Below are 20,784 nucleotides of genomic sequence, written 5' to 3'. Positions count from 1 at the left end.
AGGCAGCTAGACTGGGATGACTTGAAGACCAGGCTTGTGGCTGAGCTCCGTACAGCATGGCATCTGGTTAGCAGGAGAGGGTGTCCTGAAAGGGAGTGTCTGAAAAGTGAGTTCCCAGAGATCAAGGTGGAATCGACGTGGCCTCTTGTGACCTAGCCTTGAAAGTCACATAGTGTTACTTCTATCATATTATATACAAGGGGAGGGAACGACATATACCTCACTTCTCAAAGAATATGGCATCCTGTTTTAAAACCACTATCAAGGAAAACAGGAATCCCAAGACTAGTAGTGAAAACCTGAAGGTCAGATCACTAGATAACTGCCATTAGCAGGAACAGAGATCAAATAATACTGATAAAGTAGATCAGAAGATTCTAGGAGAGACTTCTTTAAGAAGATAAAACAGAGAGAACGAATACATACAGATATCAATGTACTTTCTTTCATCAAAGTTCTGGCAGTTAATGAATAATTCATTTTAAAAGGGTAGCGGAGGAAAGTCTTAAAAAGAGAACACTTATAAGGCACATGGACAAGGTTAAGGGAAAGTGTTTTCTTAGGGCTAGCAACAGGCTGAAGGGACGGGCAGAGGGAGTGGTTTCTTTAATCTAGAAAGAACAGGGACCATCCAATGTCACCTGCCACTTTCAGCAGAGGGACAGAGCCGACGCAAACACACGGCACACTGGCGGGGAGAGAAACACAAGAATGTACACCCCAACCTCACTCCCTCTTCTCCTGCCCTTCGGTCTCCTGCCATTACCTCCCCCTGGCTTTAACCCAATGGAAGCCAAAGCACAAGGGAATCTGTGGGTTCAAGTCCATGCTGCTCAGTCCTCCAGAGCAGAGAAATGTGGAGAGAGGACCTGTGGGGGCGAGTGGAAAAGAAATAACACAGTACTAAAAGGAAATTTACTCAGTTGGGTAGAGTTTGAAGAAAAATTGGTGATAATTTTATAGGAAATCAATCAAACAAGAAAAAAAAAAGACAACCCTGGGGTGAGAAGGTTGTGCAACATAATTCAGTGTCAACAATGTTTATATACTTATAAAACATAAACACTGAATACCGATATAACCAAAATCTTGATTAAGTATAATAGAAAGTTGGGGGCTTAGCAAGACTACGTATGCATGGTAAAGCATGTTAAGGAAGTTAGATTTACCTCTTAGACAGTGGGGAGTCCATAGGTAATGCCTGAAATTGCAAAAATCAAGTAGCAACATAAGCAAGTAATTTAGAGGTCGACAAATAAGTGTCAAACAAATCACTCTAAGGAGTTGAAAGTGGTTACCTCTGAGGAATGGGAAACTACATTGAGAATTGGGGGGATGCTATTTTTTTTTAATTCTTATAGTACTATTTTACCCTTTAAACTGTATGCATGTTTATACATGACTTTTAAAAAAATCAGGAAAAGAATACTCAGCTTAGAGGGCCACCTGCTCTGTGAAACCTTCCCTGACCCCTCAAACTGAATTAAGTCATCTTTCTCTGGACATTCTTACCATTAGCACCTGAACCTCTAGTTAGCACCAATTGCAAGTAATTTAATTACTGGCTAATTTGACTATGAGTACCCTGAAGGTAGGGACCACATCTTATTAATCATTGTGTCTCAGCACCTGTCAAACCCAGGCACATAAGGGATATGTAAGAAATATTTCCTGAATTGAATGATCTCAGTTGATGGCACCAACAACCTACCAATAGTAACACAAAGTAGAAAATTTCTATGAGCAAACTATCTTTCTAACCCCTCACAAACATATCTTCCTGAGCTCTATTAGCTCACTGTTACAGACTATTTGCGTCCCCCTCAAAATTTTTATGTTGAAGTGCCCAAGGTGAGAGTATTTGGACGTGGGGCCTTTGGGAGGTAATTAGGTCATGAGGGTGCAGCCCTGGTGAATCGATTAGTTCCTTATAAGAGAGGCTCAGGGAACACGCACCTCTTCTGCCATGAGAGTACACAGTAAAAAACAGCCACTTAGGAAATGCAAAGCAGGTCTCGACAGGCTCAGAATCTGCCAAAGCCTTGGTCTTGAGTTTCCAGGCTCCATAATTGTGAGGAATAAATTTCTGTTCTTTATAACCCACCCAGTCGGCAACAGTTTGTTACAGCAGCTCAAACGGCCCAAAGCACTGACCCTAGCCTTTCTGCCATTCTCCGCGCACACCAAGCCTCTGTGCCCTTGCGCACACTGCTTCCTCGGCTGGAGACGCCCTCCCTGTTCAGTTCCCGTTCTCCACTGTTCATCTTCCAAGGACCACTTGAAGTATTATTAAATACGACCTCTTCCATGAAGCTTTCCTCAAAATTTGTAGTCAGAATAAATCTCTCCTTGCACTTATCCCAAAGTATGTTTTGTGAAATGCTACTTGGCACTTATATAATAGCATCTTAATAATCATACTTACACCCTGGCTGGGCAGCTCATTTGGTCAGAGCACAGTCCCGATGCACCAAGGTTGCAGACTCAGTCCCCAGTCAGGGCACATAGAAGAATCAACCAATGCACGCATAAATGGGGCGAACGACAAATTGATGTCTCTCACTCTCTCAAAAGTCATTAAAAAGATAATTATTATTATGTTCACAACTGATTTTCTCCCTGAGTTCCTAAGTTCCTCAAGTTCAACTGGCTCATTCATCTCATATCCTTCACCAGCATGGTGTCAATGAATGCTATAGAACAATAGTGCTTTCCTGTTACGTAAACTGCCATTATTCCTGCTCCCATGAGAATGACAGTGAACCCTTGAGGACCATGTCTGGTACAGGGATTAGCATATATTTAATAGGTACTGAATTTTAAAAATTAAAAGAAGGCCAGGTAGTAAATTTTATTTCTCAGACTTCACAAGGTTCTTTTACTCTGCCTTTCCTCTTATTTCCACATAATTGAGCCTTCCACAAACTGGCCCCATCCTAATTACATATTTCCTGTTTGTTGCTTTGCACCATGTACTGGTTTTCCACGAGTCAGGTCAGACTTCTTTATGACTCCTTGCAGTGCATGGTATTTTCTACTTCTGCTAATATAATTATATTTCACTAGAATGAAAGTTCCAAAATACTTCCTCTTACAATAAAAGTGGATTAGGTAATTCAGACTCACCCTCCTAGCTGAGAAAAACTGGATGAATTATTAAAAGCATCTGTTTGAAGCCACCAGGGCAAATGAAGAATGGCAAGGCCAAGTTATAAGAGGAGAAAACACAAAGAGGTGAGCCCAGCCTTCGGGGCCACTTTTCCCCATGGCAGGAATTCTAAACAGAAGGATCCATGTATTAAAGTCAAGGGATTCCACAAAATTGGATATGAAAAAAAATCAATTTTTAGTTTTACTAACCTCTAACTAGAATTTAGTATTTCCTTCCATTATGAATGTAAATATAGAATTAGCAGTACCTGATTTTTTTAAACAATAGAAATCTCAGATATTTTCATATTACATTAAAGTTGTTCCAGGTATCTTATAATATCATTTATATTTATCACTACTTCCCAAAATAATGCATTATTACACCCATTACTAGTTCCGGGGACCTCTGCCAGTCATAAAAGAGTCAGCTGGTAGATTGAGCAGGTAATAATTTTGAATTACAGTTAAGTTCCTGAGTTTTCAAATGATTCTTGATGTGTGGTAGTACAAAAATAGAGTTCAGGACTCACCCAGGCTAGGGACGGGGACTCGGGTAAATCTCTGGCTCTAGCTGGCACTCTGAAAAGCCCTACCTAGAAACAGATCAGCCCCACCTGAGACTACACCTAGCTTCAAATGATTTCAGTCCCTGATTAGACTGAGGTAATCCAGGGTTGCTACTGCTCAGGCCATCTGCCAGAAATGAATGTAAATCCCCTCTGAAGAAAGATAACATTATTATAAGCCTTACATTACCTCTATAATTTTTCACATGCAATGTATAGTTCTCAACTAAAGGCAGAAAACAGTATACTACAAGATAAGAAAATGGAGTAAAGACACCAAGAGATAAAATAGACAATACACACAGACCCACAGGGAATCCAGATAATAAATTGTGGACTTTTTAATAATTATACTGTACTGTATTCAAGCAAATGAAAGATAAAATCTAATAAAGAAACCATAACAAAAAGAACCGAATGGTAATTCTCAAACTAAAAAAATACAATAATTGGAAAAGGCTATACACTGTACGATTCCAACTATATAACATCCTTAAAAAACCAAAACTATAAGACAATAGAGGTTGGGGTGAGGGTCGGGGATAAACAGGCAGAGCACAGAGGATTTTTGGATCAGTGAAAATACTCTGTATGATGCTATAGTGATGCACACATGTCATTACATCAAGAGTGAAGCCTAGGACAAACTATTGACTTCAGATGATACTGATGTGTCAGTGTAGGTTATCAACGGGAACAAATGTATCACTCTGGTGAGGGGTGTTGGTAATGAGGAAGGCTATGCATGTTTGAGGTCAGGGAAAATATGGGAAATCTCTACCATCCTGTCAATTTTGCTGTGCACCTAGAATTACTTTTTTTAAAAAAGTCTTTAAAAAACAAAGCATATTTAAACACACAAAGTTGTCACAATAAACTATAGGGATAAACTATAGAAAGCACAGCTAACTAACATCCTCTTTGTTTCTGGGAATAAAAAGAAGAAAGAATGAAGCACTGTGAAGGGCAATACTAAGAGAAGTATAAGAAACACTAGTAAATAAATACTAAGTTTTCTTCAAACTAACTTTTAATCATTCAGTTTCCCCAGCTTGCAATTTCTATTTTTCCTTCTTTTATATTTACAACAGACTAATTAAAAGTAAGATACAAAATACAAACAAACAATAATTAGAAATAAGAACTCGGCAGATGGGTTTAATAGCAAATCAGACATAAATGATAAGAGAATTAATGAACCAGAACATTGGTTAAAAATATCCAGAATGAAGCATAAAAGACAAACAGAAATTACAGAAAAAAATTCATAAGAGACAGAGTATATCATGAAAAATCCTAATGTTTATGTCATTGAAATCCCAGGAATGAAGATAGTGGGACAGAAGTAAAATTAAAAAGCTAAAAATTGAGAACTTGCCAAAACTGATAAAAGGCATCAAGTTTTTTGATTCAAGAAGCACTAAGACTCCCAAATAGTTTGAATATAAAGAAAAACAAACTGAGGCACATCATAGTAAAACTACAAAAAACCAAAGATCAAGAAGAAATATCCAAAAAGTAGCCAGAGATAAAGGACAGATCACTTTCAAAGGTGTAAGAACGAGACTGATAGCTGATACCTAGCAGAAACAGTGGAAGCCAGAAGCTAATGGAATGGTACATACTAAGTGCTGAAAGAAAATAACTGTCAACCCAGAATTTATAAAAGAAGAAACTGCTCTTCAAAATGAAGGTTTATTGATATTTCATAGTTTTCAATTAATAATTTCATTATTTTCATAATTATGCTATGACTATAGAAGATGTTAACATTAGTGGAAGCTAGGTAAAAGTGATATGGGAACTCTATATTAATTTTTGCAACTTTTTTCTAAGTCTAAAATTATTATAAGAGGAAAAAGGGTAGTTCAGAATGAACGCTCCATGAAGGTTGGGATTTCTTGTCTGTTTTGTTCACTGCTGAATCTCCTGGTGTCTAGAACACTAACAGAAAGGCACTCAGTAAATATTTGTTGAATGAATGAACAAACAACAGTAGCGGTAGCTTTCATTAATTCAACATAGTATATCTTAGGTAGAATGCTAAGCACTTGACATCCGTTATCTCATTTAATCCTTCCAGCAATGGTGTAACACGGAATTTCATATTTTATATATGACCCCACTTTATAGATGAGGCTATGCAACCTGCCCAAGATCACATATTAGTAAGTGGTGGGCCTGACCCCAATGTCTGTGTTCTTAGCCACTATGCTACTGTGCTTTCATGTCACATACAAATACTTCCCTTTTCTTTTTTGCTCATCCACATTCTACTCACCTTTCCAGGTTGCATTAGTCAGTTAGTATTCTCCAGAGAAACAGAACCAACAGTATACATACAGTTATATATAGGAGGAGATTTAGCTTATGTGATTATGGATTTGGCTTTTGTGATTATGAAGGCCAGGAGTCCCACAATCTGCCATCTGCAATCTGGAGAACCAGAAAAGGTGGCGGTGTGATGCAATCTAAGTTTGAAGGCCCAAGAGCCAGGGGAACTGGTATTGTAAGTCCCAGCCCAAGTCCAAAAGCCCAAGAACAGAGGCAGAGGGAGGGTCAATGGCATAAGTTCTAGTCCGACTTCAAAGGCCCAACAAACAGAAGTGCTGATGTCTCAAGGAAGAAGAAAATGGATGTCCCAGCTCAAGGAAAAAAAGTAAATTCAACCTGACTGGCGTAGCTCAGTGAATTGAGCGCGGGCTGCGAACCAAAGCATCGCAGGTTCAATTCCCAGTCAGGGCACATGCCTGGGTTGCAGGCCAGGCCCCCAGTGGGGGCCATGTGAGAGGCAACCACACATTGATTCTCTCTCTCTCTTTCTCCCTCCCTTCCCCTCTCTAAAAATAAATAAATAAAATCTTAAGAAAAAGAGCAAATTCACCCTTCTTCCATCTTTCTGTCCTAGTCAGGCTCTTAATGAATTGGATGATGTCCACCCACATTGGCAAGGACAACCTTCTTTACTCAATCCACCACTTGAAATGCTAATCTCTTCTGAAAACACCCTCACAGACACACCTAGAAATAATGTTCTACCAGCTATTTGGGCACACGTTAGCCTGGTCAAGTTGACACACAAAAAATTAACCATCACACATGTCGAAACAAACTCCTCCATATATAATGACTTATTTAATTACTTTAGTACCAATTATTTCTTCTTACTCTCAGAGCACAAGGTAATGCCATTATATAAGGTCTTCAACTGCTCTCTAATTGTTTGTTAATCAGTAAATGTTATCTCCACACCTGGATGGTAGAGCCTGCACACACCTGGCTATGCAGTGTAATCTTGTGGACCACCATGCACTTCGTCATTGACCAAAATGTCATTACTATGCAGCACATGGCTGTGATGTCCTTTCCACAGACTCACCCAAATACCCTTTTGTTTAAGTTTCCACTAACAATACTCCAGTAATTTCATTGCAAACACTATTTCTAAAATGGCAATAAGCAACTCAGGTCAGGTTCCCTGAAAGCAGAGCCGAGACACGGGTTTTGGTGCCCGTGACTGACTGAAGGGGTGCCCTGGGAAGAGTGACAGAAGCAGGAGGGGATGGGAGGAAGACCCGGGTCCAGCCTGATCCCACAGTGAGCTGTGGGGCACGAATCGCACCTCCACACCAGTCCCATTTCGAGGCAAGGGGACCAGTCCTTTTAATGCCCGTGTGTCAGTCAGTTATTGGCTACGTGAGGCCCTCATGGTGGTGGGGAGGTGTTAAGAGCTCCCGTTTGGCTGAGACTAATTTTCTGGAGAAGGGACAGCTGGCCCCAATAGGAACTTAAGGATTGACATCCCTAATATCGACTACTTTGCTACAACCCTATGATCACCAAATATGACAAAAAAGTCATATTATTTCCTTAGACACTTTTCTGAAGCTCACAGCAATGAATTTCTGAAGCACATTAAACACACACACACATTTGTTTCAAATGATGCTGTGGCCTTCCTCTTACTATGAGCTCTCAGAGCTTGTCTGCCACTCGGCTTTATTGAGCTTAGAATGCAGTGTCTCTTAGATTTGCAAATATACCTTTGATAAAGTGCTCTCATCTTTAAAAAATAACAAAATAAGTGTTATCTCCTAAACCAGATTACATATTTTATAATCCTATTGATGTAGGCCACATTTGAAGCTTTGTAACAATACTTGATATGGTGGTAAACAGATTTAAAAATTTTTATTTGGGAAAACCATGCAAGGAATAGGGTTTGGGGATACTTTAAAGATCAGGCCTATAGGGTTTAATATTCTAAACATTAAATTTGACTTAGAAAAATCCTACCTTAAAAAGGTGGTTTTTACATAAAGTTTTCAATAATACCTTTTTTCTTTATGGCAAGTTCAGGGCAATTTGGCACAGCAGTATAATTCTCCGGGTTAAACCCCTTAGAGGACACGTATGGTGCATGGAAGGTGAAGTATGAGAGTGTGCAGATGAACAATTATCCCCACACATGTAAACTGCAGCTTGTGTGGCGTAAATATGCTCCCCCTGCCTGGAACCGCCTGTGTAACGTTCTCTCTTTGGGCTCTGTGGTTTCTCAATACATTCCAACTGTTTGGAGGCTGGAACTTGGCTCAGCAAGCACAGATAAACAGCTTCCTGGAGCAGGTTGCCAGCACGAGGAGCAATGACCTCAGCAGAGAATGTCTGCTTTTCATTACCCCGAGCACATCACTATAGCGCTAGAACTAAGGGTAGGAACAATACAAGTTAGCTAGACTTGACTGGCTCAGTCTCCCATTACAACTTGAATTTTTTAATCTTGGCTGCCAGAGAAAAGGGGCTATAGACAAAAAGTGAGAAGGCTTATAGGTGGAGCGGGGGTGCGGGGGGGACAGAAAAGCTTTCTTAGGCTACTCTCTGAATGTACTACATGATGAGTGAATTGGATATCACCAAATGGCTAATAGTTGAGCTGGAAATCATCAAAGGCCTTTAACCTGCAAAAAAAAAAAAAGTACATAAAATGCAAGATAAGCAAAAGGTGTTACAGAAAACAAGAGTGACCAAAAAGTCCTCAAGATTTTCAACTCTGATACCATTTAAGGAGAAAGAAGAGGACGACTGTCACTTCCTAAGACATCCGTGAGGTAGGAGAGAAACAAAAACTCCATACTCTGGAGCTAAAGGGAAATGAAATGTAATGGACATAAGTTATATCTACCTAGACATTGCACACGTCATTTCACCTGATTTACATAACTGTATGAGATAGGTATTATGCCTAGTAATGACCTTGACTTGCAAAATATAATATAAGGACATTCGCAAAGGCATTTGTTGTTAACGCTGTTTAATGATAAAGGGATGAATTTATGGCTGCTCCTACAGCCACTTCGGAAACAGAACTACTACTCCTGCAGCCCCAGAGCTCAGCAACCCTGGATCAACGTGTTCTAAAATAAATGTACATGCCCGTGATATTTTCTGATAAGACAGTTTCCACTGTGCTGGTCAGAAGTGCATCTGATAGTCGAAGAAAGGAAACACAGTTATGGCCTCGGGCAGGAAATTAGTTGAACATGACCCCTCTAGAGGGACCCTGAGAAACAATTTGTTTTGTGAGGAAGTCACTGACTGCAAAGATGCACCTGCCACGGAGCTGGAAGCTGAGAGAGAGACAAACATCTCAGCAAATCATAGGAACAGAGAGAAGATTCATTTGACTTTCATTTCATTTTCTCAGGGAAGAAGAACCTTTGTGTGGCTGCCAAAATCCTAACTGTCCCTCCTCCTTCCCCTCCATCCCCGCCACCCCCATGCCGGTTCATTAAAACCTTCTGGTTAAAGGTGCCAGATTGTGTCATTCTTTCCTGCTCTCGTGCCAGGCCTGTGCTGCCAGCACCACAGATCTAGAGTTCTGAGCAAATCATGGAAGAAATTAAAAGCACTGATGAATTTAAATTGTTCTACTGTTGATGAAGCAAAGTTTTAAACTGGCAGCGGTGCTATGGGAAGGAATATTAGAACTTGGGCTGGACCAAGTAAAGACTCTTTATATTTCTTATAGATTAAAATAAATCAAGTAAACTCCCTGAGGGAAAATATTTTAGTGTGAAGAATTACAACTAATTTTATACTAGCGCTCATATAAAAGCAGCTCCCATGAAAACAGAGATACTCTCACTGGGTCTTGAGAATACTTCAGGCAAGGATGGAGTTCCTACATTTCTTCTTAAAGAACAGTTTCGCAGCAGCTAAGTTTCTCTTAACTTGTAGAAGAGAGGGGGTGGGGAAGTAAGGTCTTTCCTGACGGGGAGAATCTGGGCCCAATTATTACTTCCATAACCTTTGACTCTGACTTCTAAATGAGTCAGGGGACCAGTGGGCTGTGAAATGGCTTCCTCAGTTACCAGGTCAAGTGCTGCTGGATGGTTTCCTGTAATCAAAACATGAAGGGACTGAAGAAGAGGGATGAATTCTAAGCAAGTAAGTAGCTTCTTATATCCTCAATGGACCTGAGTTTTTAAGCTTCAATAGATTTTGGTGACTCTAAACTCACTACCATGTCTCATTGGAGTCCTTTTGCTATAGAATACCTCTGGTAATATAGAAGAGGACCAGAGCGCTCTGTAGAGTTCACAAACAACAGCTAACAGAAGAGCCTGGGCCCATAACAGTGAGGCCAGGATCGCTTTAGCTCAAGGCAAAATCTATTCCTGGCAATTATCTGAGTCTGTGAGAATCCAGATGCTGACAATGAGAAATGGGTAATTTTCTGTTACAATGTGTTAACTCCAGCTAAGAACGGAACTGTGGAAAAAAGATGGGGTGGGGGAAGAGAAGCATTACCCCTTTTGAAGAAGCCTGTAATAGAATTAGTCACTATTTCTTCAGCACACCATATTTTGGCTCAATTTGACAACAATAAGCAGGGAAAACGAGGAGCAGAAATGGCCCAGAAAAGCCTCAAGTCCATCCCTCATTCAAAGCTAGGAGCCTGGAAATCAGTGAAGTCTGGTTTGTTCTGATGTGTTTGTTTCTTGTTGCTCCAAACCTCCATTCCTCCATTACCGTGAGCACAAGGAGAACCCAAAATGACATTACTTACATGCTGGATGGTGGGTAGTCCTAAAAAAAAATCTGCCAACTTTAGAACTGAAAGTTTACATCCTGATAACTTAGGAGAGAAGTGGGTCATTTTTTCATAAGGTTTAGAGCACCTGTTTAAAAAAATAATAATATGTATTTTATAATCATGGATTGTTTTCTTTTTTTTTTTTTTTTAAGATTTTATCCATTTATTTTTAGAGAGGGAAGGGAGGGAGAAAGAGAGAGAAAGAAACATCAATGTGCAGTTGCTGGGGGCCATGGCCTGCAACCCAGGTATGTGGCCTGACTGGGAATCGAACCTGTGATGCTTTGGTTCGCAGCCCGCGCTCAATCCACTGAGCTACGCCAGCCAGGGGATTGTTTTCATTAGCATTATATTTCAAGGATTTAGTAACATGTACTATTGGAATCTACTTTTTTTAATCTGCATTTCATGGATTTATCCAAATCAAAACAATAAAAAGGGAGTTTGATGTCAGTACCTTTCACAAGAGTATATACATTAGAAAAAGGTATGCAACTTCCCAACTGAATTCTGATGATTAATATGAATCAGAATGGACTTTTCTAAGAACTGACAAAGATTTCCATCTCCATATTTATACCATATATTAGATAACAAGAAATTTTATTACTTTCACATATCATATATAAGTGGTGGTAAGGGAGGTCAATTACCTGTAAGGTAACTTTCTGTGATCACCACCTAGGGTATTTCATTCTGAGTAGCGGCAAATAAAATCAATCAAATTATCCTTTTTGGACACAAAAAGCCTAGGCAAAGGTGAGTCACCTGAGCTAACTTACTGGCTCTCGGATGGGATGAGCCAGTCACTCCATGGGATAAGCCCTCAAATACCATCTCCTCCAACAGGCCTTCCTGGACATGCTACATATCACATTACCCTAGTTGTTTCCTTGTTATTTATCCTGTTATGGTAATCAGCTATGTAACTTGGGAATACTATTCCAATACTTTTGTGTGCCTGAATTTCCTAATGTGTAAAATGTATTGTGAAACTTAAAATGAGATAATGCATGTTATATGCTTAGAACAGTGCCTAGCACAGAGCAAGCATTTATTAACCATTAGCTGTTGTTGTCATCATCAATTTACTTCTTTACTTCCTTACTGAAACTTTAGGTTCATGAGGGTAATTACCTTATTTGTCTTGTTTACCACTATATCTCCACTGCCTAGGCACACAGGCACATAGTAGGGGCTCAAAAATAATTACTGAATGAATGTTGTCTTATATTCTCACATCTCCTTAAAATAAACCATCAGTGAAGATAACTCATGTACTTGTCACCAAAATAGTCATCACAAAGACTTCCCAAGAAGCTACAATCATCATTTAAAAAACAAAACAAAATGAAACAAACAAGACACCCGCTCGTAAGAGCCCTCCTGGGCCCACCAGCCGAGACCGCAGAGTACCATTCTTTTCCACATGAGCATGTGGAGGCCAAGCTCCCTGATGCCGCAGTGTTGTAACTATCAATTTAGCCCGTAAAGAATGGTTCCCAGTTCTGATAGGAATTCTCAGATTTCAGTCTGTTTTTCTCTCATCATTATTTTCCAATGTCTTAAAAAACCACAGTTCTCATTTTATCTTTGCCACAAAACCTGGTCACACTCTGCTGTGGTTTCTAAGTTACAGCTATGCCAGCCTCATTTTCTTGGATGTACTTCTGCAAGAGGTCCTGACCTGGGGCTGACACTTGGGCTATTCTTGGAGCAGCACCTCTAAATAATAGTTCCTTCTACCTTTCGCTGGTTGAAAGACAACATTCAGAGGTAGAGGCTGCATACAGCATAAAAGAAAACACTCTGAGAGTTAGAATCCTCCTTTCAGGACAGTGCAGAGGAATGTGACCTTAAAGTGCTCACAGTCTGCAGACACGCATGCACAGCACGGCTCAGCTACTCCTGCTTTACAGCTTATCCAGACTTGCTGGGACGATCACAGATGTGCTGGAAAACACCAGTGCGGGACAGCACAGGTGAGAGGGCAAGCCAACCCAGGAGAGAAAATCAACAGAAAAGCCTTCCACAAACAATTCTGGAGAGAACATCTATCATTGTTTAAAACTAAACCATTCATCATTAAATTTATGAAAATCTCAATGTGTGAACTTGAAACTGAGAGACAGAAATGTTCAGTTAACACATTTTCTTTTAAATGCTTCCTGCCCTGGCTAGTGTGTCTCAGGTGATTGGAATATCATGGAATATCATCCTGTAACCTAAAGGCTGTGGGTTTGATTCCCTGTCCAGGAACATGCCTAAGTTTCAGGTTCAATCCCCAGTCTAACTGCATACGGGAAGCAACCAACTGGCCCTTCTCTCCTTTCCTCTCTCTCTAAAAGCAATGAAAAAAAATGTCCTTGGGTGAGGATTAAAAAGAAAATGCTCCCTATTGTTTAGAGCCAGCTCCAATTGTATCCCCCCCAAAAGGCCAATACTAAATATTAAAATGAAAATGAACTTTAGTCACCAGACAAGACTATATAATAGTTCATAAGGGAAAATTCAAAGAAGTTAGAAAGTATATCTAGAAGAAACCAGGTAGTATCAAAATACTACCTGGTTAGGCCTCCAGCAACATTAGGCAGGATAGTACCTTGGTGGCAGCAGAGGATACTGCTTTGAACCGCAGACAAGACTTGATTCCTAACTCCGTCACTTATAGCTCGTGAACCTAAAGAAGCTATATGAAGGCCTGGCTGGTGTGGTTCAGTGGACTGAGCACCAGCCTGCAGACTGAAAGTTTACCGGTGGAGGTACACGCCTGGTTTGTGGGCAGGTTCCTGGCTGGGGGCCTGCAAGAAGCAACTGATCTGTGTTTCTCTCCCTTTCTCCTTCCTGTCCCCTCTCTCTAAAATGAATAAACACAATCTTAAAAAAAAAAAAGAAGCTATCTTAAGCTTCCTGAATCTGTTTCCTCATCTATAAAATAGAGATAATATAACAGTACCTACTTCAAGGAATTATAGTGGCTGAGACATAGTTTAATAAAAATTGTTTATTATAAAATAGAATTGTTATATTATAATTAGCATGTAAAACTTTCTTATACCCATTTCAGAGATGAGGTAACTGAAGCTCAGAAAATTTCAGAAATTTGCCCAGGATTCTAGAGCAAGGACGTATGAGAATAAGGATCTCCGCTTCCTGGGGCTGTGTGTGCTCTTCCCACTGCGTTACGGTTCTATGAAACAATACAAAAAGAGGGCTACAGGGAAGGCTTTTCACTAGACAAATAAAATTCACAAATCAAAGTAAAATCAGTAGCCTCTACCATCCAGGTCTTATCCACAAAATACTACCTCCTGTTCCATGAGACATCCATATCCTTCAAGTTTTTTTTTCTTTTCTTTTCTTTCTTTTTTTTTTTTAAGAATTTTGAAGCTTTGATGCTAGTTCACTCCCCAAAATAACTTGCCTCAGGCCCATATGGTGTCTTGGAGTTCCAGAAGTGTCGGGCACATGCCACTCACTCTGATTGTATAATTTCAGTTTCCTGAGGAGAAGAAACAACTAGCTTTGGCAACTAGCTTTCTATCAGCGCTGTGAAAAATGTTAAGTTTCTTCAGTCATGTATTGGTAGATAAAAGCTATAATCAATAGCATTCTGAAAGTTATGTGTTACCACTGATTTTCTAGAGCTCAGCATCCATTACATAGACCTGTGGGGTTCACTTTTGAGTGTTATACACATAGGACACAGCCTCTTAAATGGCAAAATACAGAGCTTTATCAAAAAGAAAAAACGAAAAAGAGAAAACAAGGATATTCTTTATTGATAGTAAGAGCAAGAAAAAGAGTATAGTATGCAATAACTTAAAATTAGGTAAAGCTGTTGATTCAACATGTATCTAACATGCATTATATGCTGAGCTCTGTGCCAGGCACTGGGAATACAAAGACGAAGAAGAAAAGATGCCTACCCTCAAAGAACCGGTGTAGCAGGGAAACGACTTTTAAAGCAGATGGATGTGGTGAGGGCGGGGCGCGGGGGTGGTGAATGAAAAAAGCCAGGAAGAAGTGTTGCCCCAGAAGAATCATATTTCGCTTGGCAAGGAGTCTCAAGAGTGCTGGTACAGATTAAGTGGCCTAGAAACTTAACCCCTAGGCTTGTCAGTTCTGTAAAAGCAAGCAAGGCTATTCAATCTCAGTCTTTATTCCCTGCCCACCTCATTTGCTTCCCACACCATGAGGAGTGAGGTTCCTCCTCTCCTTTCTCTACTTTATCCTCTTTATAAGACTGGAAGCAGGGACCAGCTCTGCTCCTGGAAAGCCTGTTTTCCCCAGAAACTTGAAATTCCAGTTCATAAGAAATCTAGATTTTATTTGCAAGACCTATTGTTCAGCAAAAGAGTTTGGGAGAGGCAAGAATTCCCCTAAGAACAACCCAAGTTTAGGCCACTGGAATACCTGTCTGATCTCCAAGGAACCTCTGGAGAATAGAAAGGAAAAAAATCTGTCTTCAGGAAGGATGGACTTGAGTTCACAATTCACCTTAAATAGAAGCCTGTGAGACGTGGCTCTTCCTTTCTTAGAGTGCTCCCAATAAATTAGAACAAAAGGAAGGAGACATCAAATAATTATATAAATACATAATGGCACACTAGTAACAAAAATAATGCTTTGTATTTCTTTAGCAAATCCTTTTGGGATGATCAAGGTGTTTTAAAGCAATTATCTGATTCAGCCTAAAAACAGTTCTAGGATGCTAAAGTAGTAGTAACCATTTTGATTTTTACACACTCCAAGCACACACTTTACAAAGAAGTACAACCCTTCAAAGATATAATCTGAGAAAGATGTCCTGCCTCTAGAAATACTCTTAAATCATGTGATTGACACAGCTTCCCATAGAAAGAAAACTGCAAAGGTACAGCATCCTAAACATTTCAGTGAAAAAAGCCAGCCGTGAAGAACACACGCTAAAGGTACACTAACTAAAGGAAATCAGAGTGAATGTTCTGAATCACGTAGGTTAAAAATTGTAAGAGGGACCTAAAGACACAGATCCACTAGATCAAACAAGCAGCTGTTGAGTTTCTGTAGTCATGACCATCATGATATGCGTCACCGGACAAAACCAGGTACTCCAAAGGTATGTTCCAAAACACGTCAGGGCAGCCCTGGGCCAGCCTATCAAAACTGAGCTTTCACTGCCACTACATACTCAGCACTGCCCTGCTCTATTCTTCATGCACCTTGCCCCAGGCGCCTCCTCTGGGCTCGCCCTATTTGCAGAGCATCCGTGTACTTACTATTCAGTGAAGAATCTGGCAACGCCATATTGACTAATATCTTCCTTATTTTCTAGCAGCTGGCACACTGCATCCTCCATGTATGTGAGGACATGTCGCTGAGCTGCAAAGACAAGCAAGAAAGACAAGTGAAAGAGAGAAAAAAAACTTGAATAACTATTAAAATAAAATTAAAAACAAAACAAAACAAAAAATATATATATAAAAGTCCTCCCCATCCCAGTGGGAGGTTGTGAAAGTCCATCAAGGTGTTGGCTCTCGCCTAGGAAGTGGACTGAAATAGGCCAACCAAACTTGCTGGCCCTAAGGAAGCTATGGTCCCAAAGGGTAGAATGGGACATGATGTAGCACATGACTCAGTGTCATCTGATTGGCTGTCAGTATTAGCATCAACCCTTCATCTTAGTAATGAGGGTAAGCTGAAGAGGAGCTTTGGCACCATTAAGCAGATACACCTGAAAGTTCTTCCCACCTCCTTCCACCCCCTTCCAATTTCCGCATGTCTCAGAAACTTATCCCAGGGAAGAGTGCCTAAAGCATAAATTATCTGATTGGAAAGAAAACTCAATTCTGTAATTTAAAAAAAGTCACTAAAAAATTCAAGGACCGCCTGGCTGGCATAGCTCAGTGGATTGAGCGCGGGCTGGGAACCAAAGTGTCACAGGTTCGATTCCCAGTCAGACCACATACCTGGGTTGCAGGCCACGGCCCCCAGCAACCACACATTGATGTTTCTCTCTCTCTCTCTTTCTCCCTCCCTTCCCTCTCTAAAAATAAATAAATAAAATCTTTAAAAGAAAAGAAAATCATAAAAAAAAATTTAAGGACCATGAAAACTAGTGTATAAGCTAGTAACCTTGGAAAAGAATAAGACCATGAAATCTATGCTGCTCAATTTATCAGAATTATGTTTTCCACATTTGTTGTGACTGGTAAATGTGCAAATTAATCATGGTCTTATCAGAAAGGATCTGAGTGTTAGAATGAGAAAGAAATGGGTTTGAATCATGGCTCTGTCTTTGGTAGCTTACTCTTAGATAGTTATTTAATCTGTACTTGTATGGAAACATAATTTAACTTTTTCTCAAAATATGGTCAGTTGTTGATCTGCAGCCCCCCTGTTGAATGAAGATTTATAGGCTGGCACCATCCCAGACTCAGTGACCTTAAATTTCTAACTGGAGCCCCATAATTTTAACAAGGACCCTTAGTACTGCTTACGTATGCAGAAGCTTAAGAATCAGTGGTTTAAAATGTGAGCTCTGAGGTTTAGAGAGACCTGAGTTCTGTTTTCAGCTCTACCAATTCCTAGCTGTGTGACCTTGAGCAATTTACTCACCAAGCCTATTTCCTCACTGTAAAATGTGGATAATAATACTATCACTGTCTGGCCCTGGCTGGTGTGGCTCAGTGGACTGCAAGCCAAAAGGTCACTGGTAAATAAAGTAAAGAAAGAAAATCTTAAAAAAAAATACTATCACTGTTAGTACACTATTACACTGTTATTACTGTAATAATAATACTGTCAGTACCTACATCACAGAATTATAAAAATTAAATAAGGTAATGCATGTAAAACGCCTGAGTGTCTGACTTGCTTGATAATGTACTTTTTAAAAGAGTTTATTCATTTATTTTCAGAAAGAGGGGAAGGGAGGGGGAAAGAGAGGGAGAAAAACTTTGATGTGTGAGAGAAACATCAGTTGGTTGCCTCTCACGCGCCCCCAACCAAGGACCTAGCTCACAACCCAGGCATGTGCCCTGACTGGGACTGCGACCTTTCGGTTCACAGGCAGGGCTCAGTCCACTGAGCCACACCAGGCGGGGCTTGATAATGCATTTTCTTAAAAGCCCGTCTCAAAGGGCTGTTGAGGGTCTATTTCAGTAAACAGCATAGGCCAGCGCTTCTGATATAGCCTGTGCTCGACACACAATTGTTTCCCCTCCCTGAATTTTATCTGTAGGTATGGCAATGGCGGCTAGGCACACTTCACATAAAAACTTCCAATTCAGCATTTTCCATTTACCATCCAAAAACATTTTTTAAAAAACTACAACTTTCTTTCAGAGCAGTGAGAATAAAAAACGCAAAAGTGATGAATAGCCTGACAAAACGCAATTCCACTAAACTGCTGCCAAAATGGACATCTGCCTCTTTCATAGCTTTATCCATCAAGAAAATATGGAGTAATTACCTAAAATTAATAAAAATGAGTACTTCAAAAACACGATTCCTAAAGTCCTGGTGGTCCCACAAAACTTATAAAGCAAGTAAGTTTATCTACCCAAGCTGTGCTCCAGAGCGTCTTCACGGGACAGTGGTGACCTAGGGTTCCGCGGTGTTTGCACCAGCCTGAGGTCCACATGAACGACATGTTTACATTCTGTTACTTCTTCTGTTGATCTGAGTGCTTCCCAAAACTAACAACCATCAATCACTGCAAACATTCTCCAGCCCTCCACCCTCAAAGATGTGAAGACAAAATCAGTGCTTCATCAACAGTTCTTCCAACTGGAAAACTACTTCTCCAAGAAATGGCCAAACTGAGTGAAGCTGTGAGATAATGCATGCAAATTTCTGGTGTTAATTGTTTTATAATTAAATACATATTAAATTGAGAGAAAAAAAACAACCAAGCTAACATTAAAATCAGCTACATGTTCACCTCTGGTATTCTCTTGCCCTTCTTCCACCCACTTACCCTGATCTTACAGGGACATTCCTCAGGCTGTAAGGACATCTATGACTTAGATCTATCTAAGGCTACCAAAGAATATTTTTAATGGTAGAAATGAAAGAGCTATGCCATACTTAGAAGCAAATCATGCTACTTTTCCTTAACTCCAAGGATTGAAAGTCAATGTAAAAGCCCTTAACGAAGAAATGTTTTCAAAGTAATTAGAATAAAGTAGTTTTGTACTCCTACAAAGAAAGTAGGGGGGAGAGAAAGAAAAATGAAGGACTATACCTGTTTAATATCTGTCTACCAACCACATGTTTAGCATTTAACATTACATATAATAATGAAAATAATAGCTGTCAAGTTTGAGCACCTGCGCAACTTATCAACGTGCCAGATACTACACTAATTATTTTACATGCATTATTATATTTGGTGTTCACAACAATCCTCTGATGCGTACTTTGATTACTTCCATTTTACAAACGGGAGAACTGAAATTTGTAGGATTAAAGTAACTTCCTCAAGATCACACCAAAGTTTGCCTCGTACCAAGAACTTGTGCTCTTAACACTGTACCTACTGCCTCCTCGTTGACAATTCATAATTAGTTCTGGAGGTAAATAGGATCTTTATACACAGCACAAAGGCAGGGGTGTCTGTTGATAATAAAATCATCTGAGAGATGTGGTCCACTTGTTCCTACGTGAATTCACATGTGTATGTGTGTGGCAGGGGGTCCTGTCCCCACTTGCATAGGTGTACAGGCCAATCAACATTTGTATGAAGTCAGAACTTGTCCACCCCACCACAAAATATTCACCCACCCCTAGTTCACAAAGTGGAAACAGAAAGCCCTGGTGCTCTTTTCATCTGTGGGAGAAGAGAAGCTAAAAAGAGCCAGCAGAGGCAGGGAAAGGTGCCTCCCTTCCAAGAATTTCACACAAGCCAGTGCGAAGAGCTCTCTCTAATTGCTGCTTCCTGGCGGTTTCCTTCACCTGCAGCTCTTATCAGTCCAATGTTCCCTCTGTGGTTAAGGGCACCACCCAACCCTGGAAAATCCTTGCAGTTTATCAAACTTCAATGAGACAGGAGTTCAAAGCTCTTGCCTGGCAATAAAGCATGGAGAATGTCGTTTTATATTATTTTTTAAATGCAAAGGAATAAGCTTTAATTTGTGTGAATGATTAAAGAATACAAACTGCACACCTGCACCCCTGGAGGGAAAAGATATACAGGCACCTTAGCTGCCCTTTTGGAAAAGAACAAAACATTTCAGATTGGATTTTTTTTTTCTTCTGCTTTGCTGCAACTTCCATAAGAACAGAATTAAGTATATTTTCTAACATGTACCAAAAGGCTCTACTGTTCTGAATCCATAGTTAAGGCCCAAGCATCCATGTCTTACTTAGATAGCATCACTGTTTGAGATAAGCACTTACAACTTCAACCTCCTGCACTGAAAAATCTAAGTGAAATATGAGGAAACACTGGGTAATCTTTACATGAACCTCCCAAGTGAAGGCAACTGTGGATCAGAAACTTCCTAGTTCTGCCCTGGCCAGGCAGCTCAGCTGGTTGGAGTGTCGGCCCATGTGCCAAGGTTGTGGGTTTGATCCCCAGTCAGGGCACATACAAGAACCAACCAATGAGTGCATAAACAGGTGGGACAGCAGAGTGATGTTCCTATCTCTCTCCCCCTCCTTTCCTCTCTCTCTCTGAAATAAATAAATACAAGTTAAAAAAAAACAAACTTGGTTCTCTTGAACCGCCTCCTGCTGATCTCTTAATCTCTATACTACAGACACTCCTGCTATAAAATGGGTATGACCCCAACTGATGTGGCTCAGTGGACTGAGTGCCAGCCTGTGAACCAAAGGGTCGCTGGTTTGATTCCCAGTCAGGCACATGCCTGGGTTGCAGGCCAGGTTCCTGGTTGGGGGGGTGTGCAAGGCAATTGGTTGATATATCTCTTGCACATCAGTGTTTCTCTCCCTCTTCTTCTCCTTCCCTTCCCATTTCTCTAA

At 40.3% G+C, this 20,784-nt stretch overlaps 1 protein-coding gene across 5 annotated transcripts in view; it reads right to left on the bottom strand.

The window, feature by feature from the left end:
• The window catches only part of CSTPP1 (centriolar satellite-associated tubulin polyglutamylase complex regulator 1), a 157,828-nt gene that overhangs the window by 111,223 nt on the left and 25,821 nt on the right, over window positions 1–20,784 (bottom strand). For 4 of the 5 annotated variants that reach the window (XM_045825243.1, XM_045825247.1, XM_045825246.1 and 1 more), the window contains exon 2: window positions 16,077–16,179. The exons of the other annotated variant lie outside the window; for it this stretch is intronic. In XM_045825243.1, the coding sequence (XP_045681199.1) occupies window positions 16,077–16,179 (103 nt within the window). The remainder of the gene's footprint in view (window positions 1–16,076; window positions 16,180–20,784) is intronic. 5 annotated transcript variants of the gene reach the window in all.

Source organism: Phyllostomus hastatus, unplaced genomic scaffold (genome assembly GCF_019186645.2).
Source record: "Phyllostomus hastatus isolate PE091 unplaced genomic scaffold, TTU_PhHast_1.1 phas_scaffold_585, whole genome shotgun sequence".
NCBI lineage: Eukaryota > Metazoa > Chordata > Mammalia > Chiroptera > Phyllostomidae > Phyllostomus > Phyllostomus hastatus.
This window is presented reverse-complemented; position numbering and strand designations above follow the sequence as displayed.